General features: G+C 41.5%; 1 protein-coding gene across 2 annotated transcripts in view; it reads left to right on the top strand.

The window, feature by feature from the left end:
- Nucleotides 1-17,311, top strand: part of CCAR1 (cell division cycle and apoptosis regulator 1) — an 80,047-nt gene that overhangs the window by 50,860 nt on the left and 11,876 nt on the right. The window contains exons 13-19 of one of the 2 annotated variants that reach the window (XM_075258578.1): nucleotides 1,626-1,792; nucleotides 2,379-2,589; nucleotides 3,232-3,315; nucleotides 4,623-4,808; nucleotides 4,896-5,087; nucleotides 8,730-8,954; nucleotides 9,034-9,130. In XM_075258578.1, coding sequence (XP_075114679.1) covers nucleotides 1,626-1,792; nucleotides 2,379-2,589; nucleotides 3,232-3,315; nucleotides 4,623-4,808; nucleotides 4,896-5,087; nucleotides 8,730-8,954; nucleotides 9,034-9,130 — 1,162 coding nt within the window. Of the gene's footprint in view, nucleotides 1-1,625; nucleotides 1,793-2,378; nucleotides 2,590-3,231; nucleotides 3,316-4,622; nucleotides 4,809-4,895; nucleotides 5,088-8,729; nucleotides 8,955-9,033; nucleotides 9,143-17,311 lie in introns of both variants that reach the window. The other variant, XM_075258577.1, reaches the window with a different exon arrangement.

The following is a 17,311-nucleotide window of genomic DNA, read 5'->3' as shown; positions in this document are numbered from 1 at the left end:
GGACTGCTGTTGGACGTCCCATGGTTACTGTGTCCCCCAGTGAATTATTGCGAGAAAAAGGGATTTTTGTGTACTCACCTGTAAAATCCTTTTCTCGTTGGGACACAGGTCCCACACGTTGTATTTGTTTATATGGGATTTTTTTGTTGGATTTTTTTTACGAATTTAGTTGGTTGGTTCCATATTCCTGTTTTTGTACTCTCTCCTACTGCTGTGGTACAAAACTGCCTGCGTGCACTGTCAGTGGGAGGGTATAGCTTGTGTGGGCGGAGCCAACTTTTTTCATTTCCCTAATGGCCAGGTCTATACCCATGGTTACTGTGTCCCCCAGTGAAACAACGAGAAAAGGATTTTACAGGTGAGTACAAAAAAATTCCTTTTTTCATTTGTCAAGATTGCAGTTCTACCTGTATTATTTCCAGAGATGTTACCAGTTGAAAACAGTCGGGATTGGCAGTCCTGACTGTGTTTTCAACTGATGATATCTCTGGAAATAATACAGGTAGAGAATCTCATTTTTTATATGACTTCATAACCACTGTTTGTAAGTTTTCCTACACCCTCGTACTCTTCTGAAAAGTAGTGAGAGAAGCAAGGGAAAGTATACACAAGGGACAGAAAGTTGATTACAGTGTATTGTTTGAAGGAAAGGAGCCAAAATCTATATATTGTAATATACTTTGTAATATTTATGCCACAAATGCTGCTAGAAAATAAAAACTTTTTCAAAAGTTTAGGATATGCTTAAAATGATTGTTGGCGAAACGCTCCAATTTAAGCAGGACTGGCAGATCATTTGTTATATATGCGGCTGCCCCAAGTACACCGACTGTAGATCTCATAGGAAAGAAAGACTGGATATGTCCCAAAGGGGATTGAGTTATCCTGTATGGTAAATTCTGTAGCAGAAAAAAATTAAAATTGCCTTTTTATTGATCAGTCCCCTCCCCCTTATGAGATAAAAAAAGTGATCAAAAAGTTTTTGTCCCATAATGATACCAATTACAAAAAAAAGTAACCTTGCAAAAAATGAGCCCTTGTATAGCTCTGTAGACAGAGATATTAAAAAAGTTTTACAACATTTTTCTAAAAATGTAACAACATTGATATCATTTTGTTAATTCTATGATTTTACTGACCTCCAGAGTAAAGGCTATTTTTTATTTATTTATTTTTTTTTACTGCAGAGTGAACACTTTCCAGTATATCATATAGCAGGGATAGGCAACCTTCAGCACTCCAGCTATTGCTACATCTCCCAACATGCACACTTACTCTGCTATTGTTGGAACTCCCATGAAAGTGAATGGAGTATGTTGGGAGTTGTAGTTTCATAGCATCTGGAGTGCCGAAAGTTACTAACTCCTGTAATATAGTATATTCAGTTCTGTCATTAGGATCTATTCTGCAAAAAACAATCCTTTATAAGGCTATGTTATCGGAAGTTACTGTTATCTACCATTTATATTCTATTATATTTATTATATTATTATATTAATATTATTATTATATTTATTATATTTATATTCTATTATTCTTCGATTAAAGTCCATACAGCAAAAGGGTTCATGTCTGATTTCCGTAATAAAAACTTTTTTTTTTTTTTTTTTTTTTTACTCTTAAAGTTTTTAGTGGGAATGAAGGGTAAGGATGAGGCTATGGCAATTGGAGGACACTGGTCTCCTTCCAATGATGGTCCAGATCCGGACAAAGACCCTTCAGTACTCATCAAAACTGCTGTGCGATGTTGTAAGGCTCTGACTGGCATTGACCTGAGCTTGTGTACACAGTGGTAAGTCCAGTTCTTACATCAGGGCATGTCTCCTATTTTTCTACGGCTTCACTTTTCTAGAGCGCCGCCGTTGCCGTAATCTCATTAAACTGTGTGCGACTTTCTGTTCAAGATGGAGAGCAGGAGGTTTGTTGTTTATATGAATTTTTCACGTTTCTGTACATTATGAAGACTTATTTTTTTTCATGCCCAGCTACAGATCGTCCAGGAGAACACATCTTAAACTGTCCTAAAACCACGTTGCGTTGCCGTGTTTTCTAATGGTATTTCGAGCTTTGTTGGCCTCTATTAGAAAATTCTTTGGAAATCAATGTTTATTTAACTGCAATTAGTTATTTTGTAAATCTTATTTGTTTTTTATTTTATTTTTTATATACATATATTTTTTTCTTTCTTTGCTCAAAACAATGCGTCGACTTACCTGAAGAAAATCAATGGCCTTTATATAATTGTTTTTTATTTTCTTTTTTTTTTTCTATAGACAACCCTGAGCTAGCTGTTCATGATGTGCTACAAGAGAACTAGGCTCTTATATTCTATGCATTTTAGATTTTGTTTTTCCAACATGCTTCTTCCCTTGCAACAGGTACCGTTTTGCAGAGATTCGCTACCATCGCCCTGAGGAGACCCACAAGGGGCGTTCGGTTCCTGCTCATGTGGAGACAGTGGTTTTATTTTTCCCGGATGTTTGGCATTGCCTTCCCACCCGCTCAGAGTGGGAAAACCTGTGCCGAGGATACAAGCAGCAGCTGGTCGACAAGCTTCAGGGTGAACGCAAGGAAGCTGATGGAGAACAGGCACTGAACGCTAATCCCTTTTTCTATTTCCGCTTCTCGCAGGCACAGGAACACAGGCACAATGCACTGCACACACTAAACACCACCCCTGCCCATCTAAAGAACACCTCTTGTGACGTCTGCAGTATAGTGAAGCTCACGTATTCCAGCCGCCTAACATGGAAAATTAGAATAATATATATAAATAATTATTCTTTTGTTTTAATTACATTTTTTATTAGAATTAGCTTGCTGGGTCAATTGAATTTATTGACATTTGGCCCTATTCACCATCCACCCATCAAAAGGTTCACATATATCATTTTCATACTTAAAAATGTAAAAAAAAAAATTGTGGGCGATTTAAGAATAGTAGTTATTTGGAAAGAACATGGGGTGGCTTCAATGACAGACTTGTGTCTTTGTAGACGAGCAAGGTCTGTACGTACTGTTATTACTTCTTCTATTTATCATCCCTTTGTTTCACAGATCTGGCTTTGATTGACATAGTGGTCAGTGAGAGTGCTAGAATGTGTGTATGTGCCTCAACAAAGCTTTAGGAGAAGACAATGAAAAATTGTGACCTTGCTACTTGCACGGACCTGCGACAGTCAGAAATTCACCTAAGGCTTCTTTCTAACCATCTTATTATGTTTGTACTAGGAAGAAGAGGATAAAGACGACGGGGACGCAAAGGAAATTTGTACTCCTACTCATTGGTCAAAACTTGATCCAAAAGTGATGAAGGTAAGCCAAATGTATGCAAGAGTCATCTGCATTACTACCAGGCTGTAAGGCTTAAGACAAGGAACTAAAATGTAATCCATGACTCAAAAGCTTGTCTGAAGAGTGTCAACAAAAGTTCTGCAAAATATAGACTTTTACAGGTAATGGGGTTCATTGGGATCCATTTGTAATGGATCAGAAAAACAGGAATCATGACAGAGATGAGAATACTGCCTTAGACCAATGCCATAGGTTGCAGAAAAGCTGCTTTGTTTTAGTTGCAGATATTGCTTTGATTTTTTTTTTTTTTTTTGAGCCAAAGTCAGGATTGCATTGATCAGAAGGGAGAAGTAAGAAGTTCCCTTATATTTTGCGGTATTTTGTAGCCACTTCTGGGTTTGGCTGGAAAAAAAGCTGCTTTTATGCAACATGGGGATACCTTTCATGTCCTCGGGCACTGGTGGTTTTATATACCACTAGAAAGCTGACAGTATGCTGAATTCAGTGCACTGTCAGCTTTACCATTATGTGCCCCGGGAAGAGATATCTGTGCCGTTACCGATATCTCTTCACTGTCAGAAGGACGTCCCTGACAGTCTAGCTGGGCTGTGAGGAACGTGCCTCCTGACAATACTATCCGTAGCTCTGTACTGTCAAAGGGGGCGTTCTTTACCGCCCAGCCATGACGCTGAGCTGCGAGGAACACCTCCCCCCCCCCCCCTCCTGGGGGCATTCTTGAGCTCACAGTTCTAGGGTGGCTGACTCCCTGTGACTCCACAAGGCCGAGCTAGTGTATAAAAAAAAAAAATGAGACACACAAGTAGAGGCTCCCAAACCTTTTGTTCACTATAAGCTAAGATGATCGTATTTTTTTTTGGATGGGGGAAGGGGCGATCAGGATAGAGACACATTAGCTGTTCGTCAGAATCTGGCTGTTTAGATGGAAGATCTAGCTTATTTTAGTAGCATCTCCTGTTAATCTTATCTGTTTGACCACCACATACATCAGATTCTTAAGATCCCTCAAATATCACTGTCCTCAGCATTCAGTAAGTGCCACTTACTTACAGTATGAGTGACACACACACTAATGAAACATTAATATCTCTCTCTATATATGGGTAGATATAGGTAAGTAGAGCAGGACCTTCACTCCTATTATTTGACTTGACATATTACATTGTAATGCCTCATTTTATCTGTACATAAACCCTATGACTTGTAAAGTGCTGCACAATATGTTGTCTCTATATAAATAACATTTATTATTATTATTAGAATTTCCATATAGTACACTCTATAGTGTTTCTCTGTGTACAAATTTTCAGGTAAATGACCTGCGTAAAGAGCTTGAAAGTCGCACTCTTAGCTCAAAGGGGTTAAAATCTCAGCTAATAGCAAGGTTAACAAAGCAACTCCGCATAGAGGAACAAAAAGAGGAGCAGAAAGAGCAAGAAAAATGTGAAAAAGAAGATGAGGAGGAAGAAGAGCGCAAATCTGAAGATGACAAGGAGGTTTGGATTATGTTGCCTCCAGTGGCATTTTGTTTTTTAACTGTTGGTGTGCATTGGCCATAACACGCTGTATCTTACTGTGACTAGGAAGAGGAAAGGAAGCGTCAAGAAGAAATGGAGCGCCAGCGGCGAGAAAAAAGATATATATTGCCTGATGAGCCGGCAATTATTGTACACCCAAACTGGTCAGCCAAAAATGGGAAGTTTGACTGTAGCATCATGTCTCTAAGCGTCCTGTTGGATTACCGGATAGAAGACAATAAAGAACACTCATTTGAGGTACAGATTTTACCCTTTGTATTCCTTCTGCTACAATTGTGCATTATTTGGTTCTGTGCAATTGCACTTTGTGTACATGCTTTAGTTTTATTATCTAAGCCTAGTTCATGCTAAAGCGAACTTGTCAGGTAATTTATGCAATATATGATAGACTGAGAAATGCTGAACGGAATCTTATACATAGCAGTATATGATATTGTGAAGGATCATTGAGTAATAAACAGAGTAAATCCTGACCGGACTCCTAGAGGGGACCATGAGAGTCCTGTGAACCCTGCCCACACAGGACGATTGACCTTGTTCTGTGTACACACATTGGTACAGGGGAAGCTGGCTCTTTTAATCCATCTTTAAAAGCTATATATCTATATCTCATGGAGCTCAGCTTCTCTCATTGCATCATAAGGTCGTGCAACATAAATCATCTGACAGGTTTGCTTTAACTGCTTACCGACTGTCCATTGAGATTCTAGGTTATACTTCTAGGTGGTGAGCAGTTAGCCTTGCAAGAACGTGCCGGTATACCCTGGCAAAGTTAGCAGCTGCATGAGACTGACAGATTAGCTCTGCGCTGTATACATGGAGACCATGTCCCCTATTTTGCATCAGCTCCAGTTGCATAAGGCAGGCAAAATGTGCCAAAAAAAGACTAAAAAAAATGTTAAAAATAGAACATCACAGGTTCGAGCTTCGCCCCAAGTGACCCACTGTCACTTGCATACAAATGTAATGTAGAGAAGGTATTTTTCCAAATTTTGTAGTATCATTTTGAGCTTTTTTTTCCCTAGAAAAAGATGCAAAATAATAAAATCCCTATTTACCGTATTTTGCGGACTATAAGGCGCACCGGACTATAAGGCGCATTACCCATGAGCGCCTTATAGTCCTGCCTAGGTCCATATATAAGGCGCACCGGACTACAAGGCGCAGCGCTGTCCGGTGCGCCTTATATGATTGAAAGCGGCGGCCGGCAGACTTTGCCGGCGGCCGCTTAACCCCCCGCGTGCCAGCCGCTTCTATTCATTTCAATGGCACGCTTCCATTGAAATGAATGGAAGCGCTCGGCACACGAGGAGTTAAAGGGATTCTACCTTTAAAAGAACTTCCTTCTTGATCACGTCGGAATAGCCTTAAAAGACTATTCGTCTCTTACCTTTTTACCATAGCCAGCGCCGCCTTCTCCCTGAGCTGTGTTCACGCCTTCCGTGTCGTCTTCTTTGGGCCTCATGGATGACGCATGCGCAGTCGGCTCTAACAGGCTCTCGCAGACAGAGCCGACTGCGCATGCGTCATCCATGAGGCCCAAAGAAGACGACACGGAAGGCGCGAACACAGCTCAGGGAGAAGGCGGCGCTGGCTATGGGAAAGGTAAGAGACGAATAGTCTTTTAAGGCTATTCCGACGTGGTTAGGGGGAAGAAGTTCTTTTAATGGTAGAATCTAGAGTTGAGCGAGTACTGTTCGGATCGGCTGATCCGAACAGTACTCGCTCATCTCTAGTAGAATCTCTTTAACCCCTTAACGCTAAATCACGTACCTGTACGTCAGGGAATGTGGTTAGTTCCCGCATTCCCACGTACCTGTACGTGATAGAGATCGCACGGGTTCAGAAGCAGAGCCCGTGCGATCTCCACGGGAGGCTGGCTGTATCTGACAGCCAGGCTTCCCCTGTAGCAGCAGGGACGGTGATTGCACCGACCCCCACTGTTTAACCCTTAAGGTGCCATGATCCATAGTGATCATGGCACCCTAGCGGTTTGGCCGGGCTATAAATCATGTTGCCGGCAGCAGGAGTCTGTGTGAGCTGTAATTTACAGCTACACGCTGCTCCTTAATCCCTCCCCCCATCGGAGCGAGCTCTGATGGGGGGAGGGTTAACCCCTTGGATGCCAGGACGAGGGGAAGCTAGTCTATGCATCTGCATAGCTAGCTTCCTCTATAGACTGCAATACACGTGTATTGCAGTCTGTAGTTAGTATAGAACCAGCGATCCTCTCTGATCACTGGTTCTAGTGTGCTTGCAGCACAAATAAAACAATGTAAAAAAGTTTTTTTTAAAAAAAAAATAGTGTAAAACAAAAAAAAACAAACATAGTTACATTTCTTGTAAATCTGGAAAATCGCTGTTACACTTGTAAGCCTTATAACATCCAAAATAAAATTAAAATACAATCAAAAGATGATGCCAATATAAAGCAGAGATATGGGAGATATTTATTACTGTATTTGGGTGGTATAACTATCTGCCTGAAAAACAGAGAATTTCACATTTTGAAAATTGCAATTTTTTCCAAATTTCCATCAAATTTCCTATTTTTTTAATAAGTAAATACAAAAATATTGATTAGTGTTTACCACTAACATGAAGTATAATGTGTTACGAGAAAATAATCCCAAAATCACTTGTGTAAATTAAAGCGTCTCAAAATTATTGCCATTTAAAGTGACACATGTCAATTTTGAAAAAATAGGCCTGGTCCTTAACATACATTTGGGCTGTGTCCTTAAGGGGTTAAGCAGCGGCCGCCGGCAAAGTCTGCATGCCGCTTCCATACATTACAATGAGAGCGCGCTATTCAAATAGTTAGAGATGAACGAATACTATTTGAATAGCGCGCTCCCATTGCAATGTATGGAAGCGGCATGGAGACTTTGCCGGCGGCCGCCGCTTAACTCCTCGCGTGCCGCCGCTTCAAGCCTTATATAAGGCGCACCGGACTATAAGGCGCACTTTCGATTTCTGAGGAAATCGAAGTATTTTATGTGCGCCTTATAGTCCGGAAAATACGGTATCAGTGAAAAAAAAAGAAGAAAAATTAATTGAATAACACAAATTAAATATACGTTTAGATATTCATGTATATGAATATAGCCTTCAAAACTGACTGTACCTAAAAATAAATAAATCCAGAAAAATGTGTCCAAACATGAAGTGGTTTTTATGCGTTTTCAGCATAAGTGGTTCCTTTATACTTTGTTCAGTTCAGGGTCCACTCATGACCTAAAACAAAAATGCACCGAGGTCACACACTATGCAAATGTGACCGTATACATATTTTAGATCCATATTCTCACTACATAGAAAGGATTTCTTGTTTTTGCATAACTGGGTATGAGCCCAGTCCTGGCACTAAATATACCAAGGTCTGAATAAGCAGGAATAGGTCAAACGGTTAACAGAAATTAAATTGTAAATTGGGAGTCTTGTACGTCTGCAGGGGACACAGCTCTGAATTAGATCTCTGGAGGTTTCAAAGACCACAAGTACAGCAAAGATGGGCCCCACTACGGAGGTGCTCAGGGCGTGGTACATTGAGCAGGTTCATAGCCGCTTCCATCCTGTAGCAGTCACTTATTTGGACACTATAGCCATCACTGACCACAGAGGGGAGGGCCTGTGGAGCTGCTTGCTGCACAGAGTCCTGACCATGTCAATTTTAGGACCCGCCCACTTACACTAGCGCAAGTGGCACCTGCGGGAATCAAATATGTTTTCATAACTGTTCTTTTCTTAAAGCAGGGCCAAAGGTACATATCACCTCCTATCCTCGACCAGTTAGCAGCTTTGTATAGTCAGAACCACTGATAAGACCCCTTTTACAACCTTTGCAGTATTTCTTATTCCTGCTCTGTATATCACCAGGTATCACTATTTGCCGAGCTGTTCAATGAAATGCTTCAGAGAGACTTTGGCGTTCGCATATACAAGGAGCTTTTAGCTCTACCTGAACGGGATGAGAAAAAAGAAAAGAAAATTAAGAAGGAAGAGAAAAAAGAAAAGAAAGATGATGAAGAAGATGAGCCAAAAACAAAAAGAAGAAAATCTTCTGATGACAAAGTTAGATCAGAGGAAAGAGAAGAAAGAAAGGTACGTTATTACTATATAGATAGCAAGTGAGCCTCTCTTTCTGGCAGAAACATTGTGACCCATTGTGGTTGTTTCATAGAAGGAAGAGAGAAAAAGAGAAGATTACCGAGATGATGAAGAAGTAGATGACGATAACCAAGAAGATTATGAACCTATCGGAGCAGAAGAGGATGATGGTGACTATGAGGGTCAGACTGAAAGGATGACTAAGGCCTTTTCACTGTAGGGTTGTTGTAACTAGTGCAAAGAAAGATTGCGGTGTTGATCTTTGCAGTTATTGCATTGCAGGTTACATATTGATCTGTGGTTAACACCTGCAGTCATCTTTCGCACTAGTTTTCATACCTGAGCCTGGGGAAGAAGTTATCGCCTTCTCCTTTTTCTCTTAAAGTGTGCCTAAACTTTTAAACAACCTTTAATTTTTTGGCAGTATTTGTGTCATCAATTCATATTGTAATATACTTTATTTATGGGTTTTAACTCCTTTCCATGAAATCCTGCAATGAAATTCACTTATGTATCCACTGCCTTGTCACTGGAGTGCAGCAGTATGGGCTCCAATAAAGCAGGGAAATTGTTATATATGTGGAATATTGCTCCTGGTGTCATATGAAAGACCTGTTTCGTCTGTATTATTCTGAGATATCACCAGTTAAAAACACAGTCGGGATTGGGAGCAGCTGCAAATAAATATGTCGGTCCTGGCTGTGTTTTTAGCAGCTGATCTATCTAGTGATTTCATCGCAGGATTTCATGGCATATTACAATATTTTAACCGGTTAAGGACCGCCGTACGTAAATTTACGGCCTGCGGTCCAGGTACCTAAAGACTGGACTATTGTCAAAATACGTCCTGTCTTTAGGTACCTTCTTGGCGGGGGGAGGGGTGCGGGGAGGACGGGGGTTAGGTGTTACTAACACCTAACCCCTTCCTCAATAACGTCCAGTCGGAACTGAGTCCGACTGGACGTTTTAACCCTTTCGATCGCGCCGTGAAACATCACGGCGCGATCAAAAGGCATCCGCCAGCAATTGAATCAGATCGGCACCCCCCGCAGCGAGATCGGAGGGTGCCGATAGCAGTAAAAGGTAGTCTGGGGTCTGGCCAGTGACCCCAGACTGCCCGGAGCCCCCACATACCTGGTGATCCTGCCAGGACCTTCTGATGTCAGGCTGTGCGTCTACACAGCCTGACATCCTGCTACGGAATGCCATGTGGGACACCTGCAGGCTGTGTCTCACATGGCATTCTATATCAGCACAGTATTGCTGATTGAAGTGTCCTAAATGGACACATGAAAAAGTAAAAAAAAAATAAAAAAAAAATAAAATGAAGTGTATGAAAAAAATTAATAAAGTAATAAAGCCCAAAAATCCCTTTTTCTCTATAGAAAATGAATTATATAAAAAAAGAACTAAAAAGTAATAAAAACAATGCATATTTGGTATTGTCGCGTCCGTAACAATCTATACAATAAAACTGAAATAATATTTAATGTACACGGCGAACGCCGGAAAAAAAACCCGGAAAAAACTCGCCGGAAGTAATGATTTTTCGCCGTCTCACCTTACAAAATATACTATAAAAAGTGATCAAAAAGTCATATGCATCCGATAACAGTACCAATAAAAAGCGCAGGTTGTCCCGCAAAAAATAAGCCCTCATCCAACACTGTCAACCGAAAAATAAAAATGTTACGCCTCTCAGAAGATGCTATGCAAAAAACATTGATTTATGTCCCCAAATGTGTTTTTCCTCTGCAGAACTAGTAACACATAAAAAAATAACATAAATGAGGTATCGCCGTAACCGTACCGACCCGCAGAATAAAGGACACATGTTACTTATACTGTACGCTGCATGGCGCAAAATTAAAAAAGTAAAACTCAATGCCAGGATTGATTTTTTTTTTTTAAATCCAGCAAAAAAGGGTTAATAAAATGTATTCAATAAGATGTAGACACCCAAAAACGGTGTCATTACGAAATGCATCTCATCCCGCAAATAACAAGCCCTTATATGGCCGCGTCACCAGAAAAATAAAGAAAATATAGCATCTAATAATGTGAAGACAAAAGTCCGCAAAAATCGCCAAATTATTAGAACACAACTGGCTGCGTCAGGAAGGGAATATATAAGCTGTGCGAGCGGATATCAGGGGACACCCCATATTTACAGCTTATGAGGGAACGGACACCAGAAGTGACCCCTAAAGTGACCCCCAGAGTGACTCCCCCAATCATAGGAGCTACTGGGACATAGTAGGGAATTTGGTGTCCCCAATGTCCTCTGCACCGCTTATATATTCCCTCTTCGCCATCCGCTGTGCAGTCACATCTGGCATACTAATCCTCACTACACCCCCTGATACATTCTTTGAGGGGTGCAGTTTTCAAAATGGGGTCACTCCTTTGGGGAATCCACTTTTCTGGTACCTTACAGGCTCTACAAACATGACATGGCGTCCAGATACCAAACATCTGAATCTGTACTCCAAAAGCCGCATCGCGCTCCTTCCCTTCTGCGCCCTGCTGTGCGCCCAAACTGCAGTTTATGCCACATGTATGCCACTGGTGTACCCGGGATAACGTACGTAATGTCATATGTGGGTATAAACTGATATTGGGGCACAGCCGGACACAGAAGGGAAGAAGGGTTATTGGGTTTTTGGAGCGCAGACGGTTTGGTTTTTGGATGCCATGACACTTTTGCAGAGCTGAAACGCCAGTAACGTGGAATCCCCTGATATGAGTTGTTATTTTGGAAACTACACCCCTGAAGGATTTATCCAGGGGTACAGAGAGCATTTTTAACCCCCAAGTGTTGCTATAACTTATTATCCATAAATGAATACGAAGCTGATTGTGAAAGGTGAAAATGACCATTTTTCCAGGAATACGTCCTTTCAGTGCGTAATATGTTATGCCCGACTTGTATCAGAGATGAACGCTCTGAAAGCTGTTGTGCCCAGGATACCCGTTTAACAGTTTTTGGAGTGTCTCTGCTGACATAAGTCGGGCACAACATGTTGCACACTGAAATGGCAAATCAGTAAAATTTTCATTTTTAACTTCTCTATCAGTTGCGATTTCATTTCTGGAAACTAAATAAATGCAACACTCAAGGGTTAAAAAAATCTCGCTACACCACTTGATAAATCCCATCAGTGGGCTAGTGTCCAAGATGGGGTGACATGTCTGCAGATTCCACTTTATTGGCAATTCAGGGGCTTTGCAAAAGTGGCAAAAACCAATATAGCGCTCCTTTCCTTCTGTCCCCGGCTGTGCCCAAACAGCCATTTATACCCACATATGGCATTAAGTCCGTTATCCGGGGTACACCAGTGTCATACATGTGGGCATACACTGCTATTTGGGTACCCAGCAGGGCGCAGATGTGAAGGAGCAATATGTGCTTTTGGAGTGCAGATTTAGATTCTTCGTTTTTGGACACCATGTCACATTTGCAGAGACCCTAAAATTGCCCCTACAAAATGGGGTCACTTCTTGGTGAATTCCAGTTTACTGGCACCTCCAGGGCTCTGCAAAAACAACATGGTGCCCAGAGGGTCCCTCTAAATCTCTACCCCAAAAGCTAAAACGCACAGTGGTCCTTCCCTTCTGAGCCCTGCTGTGTGCCCAAGCAGCAGTTTACACCCACATATATAATTTTTTGCCCCTCGGGATGGCCCCTTAATAGTTTTAGGAGTGTAGGTCTCTGACAACACAAAGTGGGTGCAACGTATTGGGCACCGAAATGGCATATTTTTAAAAATTTCAATTTTCATTTTGTACATTAATTTTTGGGAAGCATTTTAGGCTCAAAATGATAATACCCCTTGATACATTCCTTGACAGTTGTAGTTTCTAAAATGGGGTCACTTTTGAGGGGTTTCCACTGTATTGGTACTTTAGGGGCTCAGCAAATGCGACATGGCACCTGAAAACTATTCCAGCAACATCTGCCCTCCAAAATCCAAATAGCGCTCTTTCCATTCTGAGCCCCAACATGTACCCATACAGCAGATTATGGCCACATATGGGGTATTGCCGTGTTCAGAAGAAATTGTGTAACAAACTTTGGGGGGATTTTAATTCTTAAACTATTTGCAAAATTAAAAATATGGCGCTAAATGGACGATTCATTGGGAAAAAAAGTAATATTTCATTTTCACGTCCCAATGTTAATAAAATCTGTGAAACACCTGTGAGGCCAAAATACTCACTCTACCCCTAGATAAATTCTATGAGGGGTGTAGTTTCCAAAATGGGGTCACTTTTATGGGGTTTCCACTGTATTGATACTTTAGGGGCTCTGCAAATGCGACATGGGACCTGAAAAATATTCCAGCAAAATCTGCCCTTCAAAAGCCAAATAGCCCTCTTTCCATTCTGAGCCCCGCCATGTTCCTATACAGCAGATTATGGCCACATATGGGGCATTTCTGTGTTCAGGAGAAATTGTGTAACGAACTTTAGGGAGCTTTTTCTCCTTTATCCTCTTGTGAAAATTAAAAATTTGGGGCTAAATTGACAGTTTGTTGGAAAAAAAGTAATTTTTCATTTTCAAGGCCCAATGTTAATAAAATCTGTGAAACAGCTGTAGGGTCAAAATGCTCACTCTACCCTTTGATATGTTCTGTGAGGGGTGTAGTTTCCAAAATGGGGTCACTTTTAGGGGGTTTCCACTGTATTGGTACTCTAGGGGCTCTGCAAATGAGACATGGCACCTAAAATTATTCCAGTAAAATCTGCCATCCAAAAGCCAAATAGCGCTCCTTCCATTCCAAGCCCCGCCATGTTCCCATACAGCATACTATGGCCACATATGGGGTATTGCCGTGTTCAGGAGAAATTGTTTAACAAACTGTGGGGGGCTTTTACTCCTTTAACCCCTTGTGAAAATGAAAACTTTGGAGATAAAGTGACATTTTAGTAATTTTTCATTTACACATCCCAATGTTAGTAAAATCTGTGAAACAACTGTAGGGTCTAAATGCTGACTATACCCCTTGATGAATTCTGTGAGGGGTGTGGATTCTAAAATGGGGTCACTTTTGGGGGTTTCCATTGTTTTGGTACTCTAGGGTCTCTGCAAATAAGGCATGGCGCCTGAAAATTATTCCAGCAAAATCTGCTGTTCAAACACCCAGTGTCGCTCCTTCCCTTCCATGCACTGTCGTGTGCCCAAAAGTCAGTTTATACCCACATGTGGGGTATTTCTGTGCACGGGAGAAATTGCACAATAAACTATCAGATGCATTTTCTCCTTTAACCCTTTGTGAATGTGTTAATTTTAGGTCTAAATGAATGTATTAGTGAAAAAAAATGAAATGTCTAAATTTCACTGCCATATTATTTTTATTCTTATGAAATGCTTAAAGGGTTAACAAACATCCCAAATGCTGTTTTGAATAATTTGAGGGGTGCAGTTTTGAAAATGGGGTAATTTATGGGGGTTTCTATTATACAGGCCTTTATAATTACTTTCAGAACTGAAGTGGTCCCTAAAAAATTGGTTTGGAGAATTTTCTTGTAAATCTGGAAAATCGCTGTTACACTTTTAAGCCTTGTGACGTCCAAAATAAATTAAAAGACAATCAAAAGATGATGCCAATATAAAGCAGAGATATGGGAGATAATGTTTATTCATGTATTTGGATGGTATGACTATCTGCTTGAAAAGTAGAGAATTTCACATTTTGAAAATTGCAATTTTTTTCAAATTTCCATCAAATTTCCTAGTTTTTTTATAAATAAATACAAAAATATTGATTAGTGTTTACCACTAACATGAAGTATAATGTGTTACGAAAAAAACAATCTCAAAATCATTTTTGTAAGTTAAAGCGTCTCAAAGTTATTGCCATTTAAAGTGACACATGTCAGTTTTGAAAAAAGAGGCCTGGTCTTTAACATACTTTTGGGCCTGGTCCTTAACCGGTTAATGTCACAAACTCTGGCAGAATATCAAGCTGTACAGAGGAAAGAGAAGAAAGCTGTACAGTGTGAGCGGGGACGAACGCCCCCTCCCCTCCTGATACTACTCATCTATGGACGAGCACTGTGAGGGGACATTCCTCCCCGCTCACACTGTACAGCGTGATAGGTGCTGCTGTGGAGAAGGACGTTCCTGACAGACTGTCAGAAACACCCTTCTGACTGTAAAGGGCTTTGGTACCGGGACCGATAGCACAGATCGGGAAAGCCGATAGTGCGCTGAATTCAGCGCACTGTCGGCTTTCCAGCAGCATATAGAACTGCCTGTGCCCAATCTGATGAAAGGTCCTCTTTAAAGGAGTTGTCCAGGATATATATATATTTGTTGTTATTAGGCTGGGGGAGTAGGAAAAAAAGAAAAAACAATTTCGCCTACCCCAACGCAATCCGGTCCTGCTGCTCCAATATTTTCTTACGGTGGAAGTTCCCCCAGCACGTGATTGCTGAGGTCAATCTGAGTCCTAAGGAAAGGGACCTGAAACGTCACAGTGCGTTGGGGACTTCAACTGCTAAAAACATGAGAGCAGCAGGATCGGACTGTGCTGGAAGGCACCAGGTCATCAAGGACAGTTTTGTTTTTTTTCACCTCCCAGCCTATTTAAAAAAAAAAAAAAACCCAAGGGTCACACCTGCACTGGGCTCTTTGTCTGTCCAATACAGGGGTTAAACCCTGACACCAGTGGTTCCCATAGACTATAATGGGGTCTGATGAGTGACATTTTTATACTGAAACAACGAATAGAAAGTCTTCTGTACAAGACTTTTCTCTCTGGCGGTTTCTGCACTGGAGCCTCCAACGGATGTGAAATTAGCCTTATTATTATTTATTTATATAGCACCATTAATTCCATGGTGCTTTACATTTGGGGGTTACGTACAATACTTAAAATATACAGGTAGATATAATACTGACAGTGATCGGCTGGCACAGTGGGGTAGAGGGCCCTGCCCGCGAGGGCTTACAATCTATGAGGGAAGGGGGGTAGAGACAGAAGGAGAGGGGGGAGACTGTACAGATGGCAGTGAGGTGACAGTGTTATTGGAGGTTGTAGGCCTTCCTGAATAGATGAGTCTTCAGGGTCTTCTTGAAGCCTGTGATTGTGGGGGGTCAGTCTTATGTGTCTTGGTAAGGAGTTCCAGAGTATGGGGGATGCACGAGAGAAATCTTGGAGACGGTTGTGTGAGGAGTGGATGAGAGCAGAGCGGAGTAGGAGGATCTGATGTTACATGTAGGCAGGTAGCGGGAGATTAGTTCGGAGATATATGGAGGGGACAGGTTGTGGATGTTAGAGTTAGTAACTTGAACTCAATTCGCTGGGCTATAGGTAGCCAGTGGAGGGACTGGCAGAGGGTAGCAGCCGATGAAGATCGGTGGGTGAGGTGGATTAAGCGAGCAGCGCAGTTTAAGGTGGACTGGAGGGGGGCGAGGGTGTTAGCTGAGAGTCCATGGAGAAGGGTGTTGCAGTAGTCTAAGCGTGAGATTATGAGGTCCTGGACGAGCATCTTAGTAGTTTCAGGGGTAAGGAAGGAGCGGATTCTGTGGATGTTCTTGTGTTGGAGGTGGCAGGAGGTGTTGAGGGTTTGTATGTGTGACTTGAAGCATAGGTCGGGGTCCAGTGTTATTCCAAGGCAACGGGCCTGTGGGACAGGGGTAATTGTGGTTCCGTTAACTTTGATAGATGGGTCAGGTGGAGGGGCCATACGGGATGGGGCGAAAATGATGAAATCCGTTTTCTCCGTGTTGAGTTTGAGAAAGCGGAAGGAGAAGAAGCCTTAGACATCAGTGTTGCACAATATTTGTATAGGAACCATGTCAATAAATTAAAGAGGAATAACAAAGAAACATGTACAATTGTAATAAAATGTGATTTTTTTTTTTTTCATGGGTAATACATGTATTTACTGAAACAGACTTGTCCAAATAGCGGACAGGATTTCTTTATAAATTGTATTTGGGCTGTTTTATGTTTTTATTAGAAATTTTCTGAGCCAAAATTCATGCCAAAGGGCTTTCTTTCCCATAGGGGAGGTCATTTGATAGAATATCCCAGGAATCTCACCAGTTATATCACTCACCGATTCAGCGCCAGTGCTCCACTGGTCCTTGCAGGTCTTTGTTTGCCTTGCTGCAGCAATGATGTAGTCTTCTATGACCATTGCAGCCAATCTCTGGCTTCAGTTTGAGTAGCTGTAGTAGTGGCATCATTAGATGTGGACTCACTGCACCAATGTAAAGAAAGACCAGTGGAGGAGGTGGTTCGGCAGCGGGGAATTTAACATGTACTTATAGTTTGTTTTGTATTGTTTTCACTTTATCTGGCCAAATCTTGCCTGAAAACCCATTTAACACACCCCCT

Source organism: Leptodactylus fuscus, chromosome 10 (genome assembly GCF_031893055.1).
Source record: "Leptodactylus fuscus isolate aLepFus1 chromosome 10, aLepFus1.hap2, whole genome shotgun sequence".
Classification (NCBI taxonomy): domain Eukaryota; kingdom Metazoa; phylum Chordata; class Amphibia; order Anura; family Leptodactylidae; genus Leptodactylus; species Leptodactylus fuscus.
Note: the sequence above shows the minus strand (reverse complement) of the source record. Positions and strands in the feature narration are given on the sequence as shown.